Below are 11,095 nucleotides of genomic sequence, written 5' to 3'. Positions count from 1 at the left end.
TTTGTGTTTTTGTTGATTGTTCATGAAAAATGGAAAAAATAAGACAAATGTCACGGCACATGTGATATAGGCCTACTGTGTAATATACATATTTTATTTTCCTATACATTTCAAAGCTGACACATTGAATCTCCACAGAAATGCACACAATTCTTAATAATGAAAGATCGGTTTTGTAGAGTTATGGGGAAAAAAGTCATTGATTTTCTTAAAAGGCTTCTGTATGGTCTGATTGTTACAAATAAATAGCTGTATGTACAACATACATTCATGGATACTGCTTCAACCATGTCAGCTTTTATGAGGTGTTCATGAAACATGAGTCATTTGTGACTGATGAAGCAGCGAACAGTGAGTTGGATGTCAACTGTCAATTATATGAATGTGCAGCATAAACGTAGCCTCATGTGGCATTGGCACTGGTGGTGGTGGGCTGGCTGGGTTAGCCTACCTATCTCCGATGCAGTCCCCACTTGGGCTGGCACGGCACATTTTGCATTTGAGCGACGTGTCGCGTTTATCCTTAAACAGGAGGAGATTGCACATACCGTAACTCCAGAAAGACATTGGCCTGCTGTAGATTAGGCTACAGTAGGCTACCCACGTTGGGAGCTCTTGACTCTCCGCAGCTGCAGTTATGTTTAGATGCTGCTCCGCTTGTGTACGACAGAAAAACAGGTGAGGACAAAGCCTACGACAGCTCCCGACCTGACGTGATTTTTGTCCTGGCGCACGTTCAAGTTCAAGGCTTTGCGGAAATGTTAAATGCCGAAAATTGCCATAATTCCGGCGGGCACCCATATTTTGGCGTACGCCGTGTTGATAAATGAGGGCCCAAAGCTCTGGCCACTAATGGAAAGGCACTATAGACTGGGTATGCGCCTGAAAACATCATGTACTTTCTGGCCTTGACAGCCCATACTGTACATCCAAACAGAAATGAATAAGTGAAATGAAAAGTACTACCTGATTGCATTAAACGTTAAACTCACTTTGCCACTAGATTTGCCCCTCGATTTATGCATGCGCATACCCTCTATGGAAAAGCCCAATAAAAGCTGACATTGATGTTTTGACAGGTGGAGTGAAGACAAGAAGTAATAATCCCTATTAAAAATGTATGTCATGTAATTGTTGTAACAGTTGACCCTGATGAAGGCCGAAACGTGTTGGTCGGTTTTTTTAACCCTTGTTTTTTAATAGAATTAAATGAAGGATTTTTCTACCTCAACTGCACAGAGTTGCCTTGGGTCCTCTTTAAAGTTTACCACCTTTGATATTTACAGATTCAAAGGTGCAGAACTGTATTATTGAAACCCTCTCCAAAGAGCACCTGGCTGCAGTTTTCTACATAAAGGACCCACGAAGCGCTTCTTCTTTTCTTCTTTACTCTGTAATTGTACTCTGTAATTGTTTACTCTGTAATTGTTTATCATAGCGTACGAGCTTGTAGGTCTGCTATTTTTGAAAAATCGAAGAACGACTGACATTTTTAGAATCTGATCTCAGGTCAGAATGGGTTAATCAGACCAGTGTGTGTCCAGTGGAAACCTCGTATGAATCTGATCTCAGGTCAGAATGGGTTAAACCTCCCCTATCTTTAACCTTTAAGCATATTGACTAAAGATGGAAAGCAACTAAACAAATTAATGCACTGTAAATTAATTAATTGAACATCGAAAAGGCACTTGAATGACTGATCTGCAAATACCTTGAACGTTTATACAAAATTGTATGTGTTAACAAGTGCTGGTATGGTCTAGCCTTTTCTGCAACCTTCATGCCTAAATAATAATAAAAAACTAACCATGATCTGAAAGTTTCACTCCAATGTGAAAGGACAATACAAACATAGCCAAACCTTTGTCAACATGATTTACATTCTTGATATGCTGTTGTATCAAGAGCTCTGTTTGTTGCAAATAAATAAATAGGTGGTTCTTTTGCAAGGTTTTGAATTTCAGTGACATTTCCGTGAATACGAGGCTGAGAAAGGAAATACAACAGCTTTTCCCTTTTAAACATGTTCACATGACATGCTGACGTTTACACTTATTCAAGCACCTTTCACACAAGTATACGTAGTTAAGAGCTACATGAAGAATGATGTGTTTGTGTATGTATAGAGCTTTTTTCTATTATGGTACATGGAGCTATTATATAGGAGGCTGGTGCCTCGCGGGCAGCCATACGTTTTGGTCACCGCTGTCCTCATTCATTACACAACACACAGCAGGTTCCACGAGTCATTGGTACGATCTTTGACAAAGTCATATTGAGACGCTGTAAAAGTATACCACTTTTCTCTTCTGGGGATTACGAGAGCATGTCTTTGGCATGTGCGTCACAGTGTCAAACACAACCACAGTCCCCGCAGTCCCCGTTGTCCCGCCTGTGATGAGAATGAGCCAGATTGTCTCTACTCTTTGAGTCTCTCGTGGTACTTTTTATCCGTCAAGTCCTCCATTAAAGGCCCTTCATCAACCATGTCCAGTCTGGTTCTGGGTGTTTCATGGTGGATGCCGGGTCAGATCAGGCCAGACCGGCTTCCCGGCACATGTGATAGAACTGGCCACGCTGGGAGATCAGGTTGGAGGGGGAGTCCATCTCTGTGATGTAACCTCTGTCCATCACGATGACCCTGTAGATAATTAAATACTGTTTTAGACGACTAAGTGTAAACACCTGCATTGTTCTCTTATGTGACTTAACCATATTATTTTGTAGTTAGTCAGACCGGGGTGCAAAAACCACCTAGCTTTTATTTATTTATATATATATATATATATATATATATATATGTAACGGTTGTTACATTGTAAAATAAATACAGTAACAAAAAATGCAGTAAATTATTTAATCTTTCCACCAAGGATGTCAACAGATTAAAAAAAACTAGATGTAAATGTTAGGGACTAGTGGAGAGGAGATCCAGTAGAAATACAAGTCATGGTTGCACTCGGGTATAGAGGGTATGCGCGTGACATCATCATCATACCCGGAAGTTATGCGGGAACGCATACTGAAAAAACTACTTGTCTGGCCTAGATAGCCCGTACATCCAAACAGAAAAGTAAATCTGATTGCATTAAATTATGTTAAACGACATTAAATTCACTTTGCCAAGTCACTTTGCCACTCGTTTTCCCATTCACTTTATGCATGCGCACACCCTCTATTGTGCTCTGAGAAGATCTACATGTAACTCGGCTATTTTCAGCACGCAACCAAGTGTAAAATCAGGCATAATGTCATCAAGGCCTGCCTCAATCTATTTGTGTCGGAAAAAAAACTAAAATCTTATATTATTTAGACTAAAACTAAACTAAGTTATTCAAAAGACAATGACTAAAACTAAATCAAAAATGTTCTGTCAAAATGAACACTGCTTCGTCGTCGTAGTGTTGGTACGAGGGGTATGTGTGACCCGATACCTGGTGTAGTCCATGATGGTGTTGAGGCGGTGGGCGATGGTCAGGATGGTGCAGTCCTCAAACTGCGTGCGGATGGTGGACTGGATCAGGTTGTCCGTCTCCAGGTCCACGGCGGCCGTGGCCTCGTCCAGGACGAGGATCTTGGTCTTCCTCAGTAAGGCCCTGGCAAGACACACCAGCTGGCGCTGGCCCAGACTGGACACACAGAGACAGGCATGGAGATAGACATGGAGGGAGGTAAAGACAAAACAAAACAAAATCAATCCTCACACTAGATTTATAACGTACTAGACTTGAGCGGCGCCCCAATTTTGGACAGGCATGTTATGGTTTAGTCAGGTTTGTTTGAAGGGATTAGGATGTTGTGAGTGCACTGCAGCTGTGTTTATTCTGTGTACAGTATGTCTGAGGTGAGCACATTATTGCGTTAAGTGAAACATCATCATTACATCATGAGCTTTTATTACATTTAGGTTATTACCGGTACGTTATGAACCGTTATCACATTATGAGCAGTTTATATTGCGTTGTGAGTTACTATACAAACGTTTTAATTCAGTGAAGAGGACGAAAAAACCGACGTGACATACCTGAGATTCTCTCCTCCTTCAGAACACTCGTGGTTGAGTTTGTCCGGCAGACCTGACACGAAGCTCTTGAGGTGGGCCAGTTCCAGAGCTCTCCACACCTCCTCGTCAGAGTAGCCATCAAACGGGTCCAGGTTCATCCTCAGAGAGCCGGAAAACAACACCGGGTCCTAGAGAGCGGAAATACACAGTACAGTACGTTGGATGTATGTATGTGTGAAGTGGATGGACCTGCAGGTTTGCTAGCTAGACCATAAGCCATAACCATTTTTAAGTCTAAAACCCATTTTTTGTGTACAGTCCAGTCCCCCCTAAATTGTGACATTTAGGATGGGGGGGCTTTTAACCCTCTAATGGCAGAAGTTGATGCACATCACATCAAAGCCAACTCTTGTCGTGACAAATCATGACAATAAACACAATGTTTTGGGCCAAACAAAGAATTAGAAAGTATACAGAACAACACTTTTTGTTGTTTTTCTTCTCTGTAATTGTTTGTTTGGTCCAAAATATTGTGTTTATTGTCATGATTTGTCACGACTGGAGTTGGCTTTGTCCGCGGCGTAACCGTTTTTAAATAAATACTTTTTGAAATGTCTATGGGAAAAATGCATTGGGATTCATTTCCTGGGCCTGGCGTCGTCATGACAGGGGGCGGGACTGCGACGCTCTATAGTGCTTAAAATGAAACAATAAATCATATATATCTATATTTCCGTCCATGCACTAGCGTCCCAAACCTGGGCCTATCATAATAGGTGAACATCCTGCAAAAATCTACAAGCTCACAGTGCGTTGCAATATGTGAGCTTGTAGATCGATATTTTCAGAGATTTGTTGTACGAGGAAAGTACAGACCCCCGTATATAGTACGGTAGGGTTCAAGTGGTTAACAATGTACAGCAATTAACTGAGTTAACTGATCAGTATACATCCTACAAAATAAAAAAATAAATATGAATACAATTTTAGCAAAATACTCAAGAGAGTAACGTTACAAATTAATGACCAACACTGGCATTCCCATACAATTCATATGACACTTTGAAATAACCTACTTGAGTGTGTCGACCAGATTACATCCCAGCTGGGTGGAGTTTTCCACCCAATGTAAAACAGGCCCTCCCTGTGGTCTGCACCGCCCACTCAGTGGCTCTCTCATTCAAAACAAAAGGCCACATGGTGGAAAACCAAACGGCGAAATACTTAAGAGTCTAAGAATGTTATTTAGATAGCACGTCGTTATAGACAGATTTGATGTTGTTTACCTATCCTTAGTTACTAAATAGTTTTTCTTTCCGCTGTACTTACGTGACTAGACTTACCCTGTGGTTTGGTGACATTTACTCTGACGCTTGTAATTCACGCTGCTAAATGCCTGAATGGTGAATTGTATGAGATGTATCTACATTTAACGTTGCAACACACTTTCAGAGTGCACTGCAGCACCCATATCAACCAGTCAGGGTGGGATTTTAGTCGAATAACTTCATCATCCGTCCAAAATAAACATTCATTGAATGCCATGGTCAGGTCACGGAATTTTGGAATCGGCGGGAATAATAAATAATGCACTTGCCTCTTAGCTATGTTTTCGGAATAAAATGGAAGATTGCAATCTTTTACTGTGTGTATTTTCTTTTCCTGTCAACTGGGAGAATAATTAGCCAGCACTAACTAACGTTTGATGGATTGGACTAGTGGACCATGCTAGCTTACTGCCAGACGTGCGTGCGTGCATGTCTCAGTGACATACTAGGAGGTTCAAAGTGACACTTTGATAGCAAGTCTTTGCTATTGAGATGGAATCTACAACCTGTTGATGTGTTGATATGAGTATGTGCATGTATACATTGTGTGCTGTATACATTTGTGTTTTACCTGCGGGATGATGGTGATCCTGGAGCGGAGTTCGTGCAGGCCGATCTGGGCGATGTTGACTCCATCGATGTAGATCTTCCCCTTCACAGCTTCAAGGATACGGAAAATCCCCAAAGCCAGTGAGGACTTCCCAGCTCCGGTTCTCCCAACTATGCCCACCTACAAACAGGAGAGAGTCAGAGGAAAATGTGACAAAGAAGGATTCAAATATGTTCCATCACTATTATTATTGAATAAGCATGGGCCCTTGGTATGGAAAAGCTGAAAGGAGGCACACAGGGAAAGATTGTGTGTTTGGTATTTAATCCTCAACCAGTACAAGCTTAATCGATTTCTATGAATGAAGACCGTTATCACTATAACAGTCTTATCAGTGTATTTTCTCTCACAGTACATGTTCAATTTACAGTTTCGGTATTTCATTGTCTTGCTTTCTCTTATTTAGGTTCCATAAAAAAATCGACATTGAAAGTGCCTGGATAAGAGGATGTGAGTGTTCCTGACCTTCTCTCTCTCCTGGATGTTGAGGGAGATGCCTTTAAGAGCCCAGTCCAGACCCTTACGGTATTGGAGTCCATAATCCTCTATCTCTATGGTGCCGGTTGTGGGCCAGGCCACAGGCAGCAAGCTGCCTTCAATGGTCCACGGTGCCTGTAAACCCACATCAGTCAGTCTTTAGTTTCAGACTAGAGGAAAACCCAATTTGTTTCATATATCGTTGCTGGCGAGCAGAAACCTCTTATCTCCTCTCTTTTTGTATTTTTCTTCCGGAAAATTAACGCGTAAGTGATCATACTATATAGCGTCACACAAAAGCATCAAAAGTAGCAGATCTAAAAGTGTTTCAAGTTCGTATATCTGCTACTTTTGTAACAGTTTTGGACATCATGAGGTTTCCACCCGACAGCAACGATATCTGATCTTTACGACTTCCTGTCCACATTGCTATTTGCAAGGTATCAGATCAGGTTCGACCCCCCCCCCCCCCCCCCCATTATAAATAGACACATGAAAATACAATTTAAAACAATTCATAATTTAGGCATTTAGCAGAGGCACCTGTCCAGAGTGATACCATATGAAGCTGGTAACTAGTGGTATGTCAGTGTTTGCATAGAATATGCTGATATTCAGCTATAACGACTCACTTCCTTTGGCGTGTCAGCGTACTCTTTAACTCTCTCCACGGACACAATGTTGTTCTCCACATCGGTCCAGGCACGAACAATCCAGCTCAGGATTCCCGTCACCTTTAGGCACAAATAGAACTTCAATTTGACAAACAGAGTTATACTGGAAATGTGTAGCCCAAAAGACCGTTTGTTTTTGAGTGACGGAACTTAGCTATGAAATAGAGAATGATAATAAATATTTCAAACCATCAGCATCAGTAAAACTATGAAAGACTAATGAAAGGTGAATGTGTGTATATGTGACCTGTAGCGAGGTGGATACTGCCAGTCCCACGATGCCAGGACTGAGGTAGTCCCTGCCCCTCACTGACAGGATGGCTGCCGCCAGCACCAGCAGGTTGCCCAGGAACTCCAGGTTCACTGCCAGCCACCTGAAGACACACGCACACACACACGCACACACACACACACACACACACACACACACACACACACACACACACACACACACACACACACACACACACACACACACACACACACACACACACACACACGCACGCACGCACGCACGCACGCACACACCACAGAGGTTAAATGTGGATCACTGGCTTCCGTCAAAATGGGGTCCCCAAATAATTGTGGGTGTGCGTGTGTCGGGGATGACAGAGCAGCCCCTGACAGACAAATACACATTCATTGTAATGATGATGTTCAACAATACACATTTATGCTGTATTGTATGCTGGTAACATGCTGGTAGATTATCAGTCCCACAGACGGTGCACATTCTGCTGTGACATGGAATCTAACGCTTGTGTTTATCTGCACAGATTCTGTTATTGGGGGATCTGAGCTGCCTCGAAGCCTGTGAACTGAAGTAGGGTGTGGTGCCTGAAGAGCTGATTACATTATGGGGAGCATCTTGGCTGGATTGCTAGTACATTGGGGTTGGTTGATTACTTAGCCATGGGTGGAGTCTGTAGACTATATAAAGGGGAATGGTTCAGTTCACTGTGGAATGCCATGGGGAGAGGCTGACACCTGTACCTCTCTATGAAGTCATGCTGTTTGAGTGCCTTTTCTTTAGTTGTCCCATTTTTCCTCAGGCCTGAAACACCAAAACTCTTTGTTTCACCTGCAAGCCTGCCTCCTGGTCCATCTTTGACATTCAAAGGGATTTTCACTGACTTACTTTTAAGCCAACCTCACAATCTCATTTGGTCCCCAAATGATTAGCTTAATGTGCAACATTGTATTCTGACTCAACAGTAAACAAACCAACATACAGTGTATGCAGGGTATCTGCACATTTCTAAGTTACATCTGAATGACTTTTAAGACCTCATTGGTCAAATTGTCAAATATCCTACCAAAGAAAGAGGCAAACATTGTAGAAATAAATGTACAAGCACATAACACCTCACACTCGCAGTGCGAGGCGTTGTGAGCTTGTAGATCAGCTATTTTCACAATAGTTTTTCCGTGGAACCGAGTCAAACTAAGTGTACATTAATACCTTAAATTCCAAGTGCTTGTCAGAGTGTGGGGTCCCCAGTTCAAATATGATTATTTGGGGGGGAGGAACCATTGCCTACTACTAGACAATAGTCTATTGTAGGATAATGTGACACGAACTCCCAACCTGGTAGCGACAAAGCGCGGGTAGTAGGCTGTCTGGTTGAGATCGATGCGTCCGTTAGCCTGCAGGATGAAGCGCGGCTGCTCTCTGAAGGCTCGTATGACGCCGGCTCCCTGCACGGTCTCGTTGAAGTGGCTGTAGATGGGAGAGCGGCTCACCGCCTCCAGCCGACGGAGCTGACAAGACGTGGCCACGTAGAAACTCTGCACCAGAGAAGAGAGAGTCATTTCCAATAGCCTACTTTTACTTATACTTTTACTCACTACAATTATTCTAAAACTTTAGTTACTGGTCACTTTGTAGATTTAGATTATGATGATGACAAAACATACATTAACCAATTCAACCCTATACATTTCTGATTTGAAAATAGACGATCATCGATCAACAAGCTCACAATGCTTTTCGCATACAATTTGACAACCTGACAATAGCGAGTGGCGCACTACGAGCTTGTAGGTCTGCTATTTTAGAAAAATCGTGAAAATATTTATTTCAGAAAACTGGAAGATTTAGACGATTTCTTAAAAAAATTCGACGTCAGGCCTGAATGGGTTAAATAAGACATGAGAGTACACTCCCCCTGCCCCCCGAAACTGGCCTCTGTAAAACACGGATTTTCCTGGAGGCTTAAACATGCCTAAAATCAGATCTTGAACACAACAAAACTTAAACTCAGGATTAAACTGGAGAAATCTAAAAATGATTGGATCAGACTTCCTTCGGATACATGGCGAATGCATTTATTCCTTGCATTGTGCCTACACATGTGTAGGCACAGTGCACTGAAGTTTTTTAATTCCCCCCATTTCCCCTCACTGTATGTGTCTTTTCCCTTTTTGCTTTATATGATGAATTCCTGTTCTGTTCTTTAGCTACATAGAAGTGTCTATTTGTATTTCTCTAAATGTTTTGATGAATTTAACAATGTGGACCCTGTTGTAAACAAGTGTAATGCTTAATTGGGTCGTACACTCACAGTTAACAGTCTTTGTATTGAGTTTGTGCTTGAAATGTACTGTAATTCTGTAAACTGTTTCAATCAATCAATATTTCAATCAATCAAAAAACCCTACCTGTATGAAGGCGTACACGACGGTGAGCGGCAGCAGCACCACGCCGGCGAAGGGCGTGGCCATGAGGACGATGATGCAGACCTCCAGCAGCTTGAAGAGGTAGCCCAGCATCATCTTCATGCCGTCGGGGATCATGCAGTCGATGGCGTCCACCTCCTTGGAGAAGCGGTTGAGCAGGTTGCCGCTGGGCGTACGCTCGAAGAAGGACATGGTGGAGTGCAGCACGTTGTTGAGCAGGTCCATGTGCAGGTGGCGCGACGCGATGATGCCGCCCAGCGAGATGGCCAGCGTGGTGCCGAACATGGCCATGCCTATAGGAAGGGAAATACACGAACTGAACCATATGAAGCACTATAGAGCGGTCGCAGTCCCGCCCCCTACCACCAGGGCCCAGGAAATGATTCTCCGTTCATTTTCCCTCATAGACATTACAAAAAGTATTTATTTAAAGACGTTTACGCCGCGGACAAAGCCAACTCTTGTTGTGACAAATCATGACAACAAACACACTTTTTTGGGCCGAACAAATAATTAGAAAGAAGAAAAACAACAAAAAAAGTGTTGTAACCTGCCGTTTTTTTTCATCTTTCTAATTATTTGTCCGGCCCAAAAATTGTGTTTGTTGTCACGACTCGAGTGCGGCGTAAACGTTTCAATGTCTATGAGGAAAATGAACGGAGAATCATTTCCTGGGCCCTGGTAGGGGGCGGGACTATGACGCTCTATACTAGCGTCCTTATATTGGACTTGTCCATGCTAAATAAAATGTCACGACGGAAAACATTTGTCAAGTTGTCATTTGTGAAACCTCACACTAGAGCTTTATTTCCTAAATAATTATCACAAATTATGACGCTTGGTTATTATTATAAAACACACGCTCTTTAATCTCTTTAATCGGTATCCTATTGCTATTTAGACCAATTCAAATACTATTGAAAATATGCTAATAACCGAAAAGAATCGCCCATTTTCTTTAGTGTGCAACATACTTCCATAGAATTCCGGCTGCTATGGAATCCAAATGACTGAAATCAGTTGTGGTGACTGAGAACGTGTGATATGGTAGTTAGTAGCCCGACAGTGTGAACCCACCCTGTGCGAGCCCCAGGGCTCCGAACACGCCCAGCTTGAGGTCGGTGTCCGTCTGGGTGCCGTTGACCACGGGGTCGTCGGCCCACAGGCTCAGCCAGTAGTTGTAGGACAGAGAGGCGGCCTGCTGGAAGGCGTACAGGAACACTATGGGGACGATGAGGGCCACGCCGATGGTCCTGAAGTACTCCATGTACATCTCCAGCTTCACCTGGGAGGCACAGAGGAACAGGTTGACCCGTTACAACAA

The 11,095-nt window shown here is 42.8% G+C and overlaps 1 protein-coding gene across 1 annotated transcript in view; it reads right to left on the bottom strand.

The window, feature by feature from the left end:
- Positions 1 to 1,597: 1,597 nt before the first annotated feature.
- Positions 1,598 to 11,095, bottom strand: part of LOC310869420 (multidrug resistance-associated protein 1-like) — a 55,811-nt gene continuing 46,313 nt past the window's right edge. Inside the window, exons 21-30 of the mRNA XM_083780154.1 lie at positions 10,849 to 11,056; positions 9,754 to 10,064; positions 8,681 to 8,880; positions 7,340 to 7,466; positions 7,051 to 7,152; positions 6,407 to 6,553; positions 5,903 to 6,061; positions 4,025 to 4,191; positions 3,435 to 3,629; positions 1,598 to 2,641 (exon numbers count right to left, since the gene is read on the bottom strand). Coding sequence (XP_083636280.1) covers positions 2,533 to 2,641; positions 3,435 to 3,629; positions 4,025 to 4,191; positions 5,903 to 6,061; positions 6,407 to 6,553; positions 7,051 to 7,152; positions 7,340 to 7,466; positions 8,681 to 8,880; positions 9,754 to 10,064; positions 10,849 to 11,056 — 1,725 coding nt within the window. The 3' untranslated portion in view covers positions 1,598 to 2,532. The remainder of the gene's footprint in view (positions 2,642 to 3,434; positions 3,630 to 4,024; positions 4,192 to 5,902; positions 6,062 to 6,406; positions 6,554 to 7,050; positions 7,153 to 7,339; positions 7,467 to 8,680; positions 8,881 to 9,753; positions 10,065 to 10,848; positions 11,057 to 11,095) is intronic.

The sequence above is a fragment of the Protomyctophum parallelum genome (assembly GCF_964188405.1).
Source record: "Protomyctophum parallelum genome assembly, chromosome: 13".
In the NCBI taxonomy this organism is placed as follows: Eukaryota; Metazoa; Chordata; class Actinopteri; order Myctophiformes; family Myctophidae; genus Protomyctophum; species Protomyctophum parallelum.
Note: the sequence above shows the minus strand (reverse complement) of the source record. Positions and strands in the feature narration are given on the sequence as shown.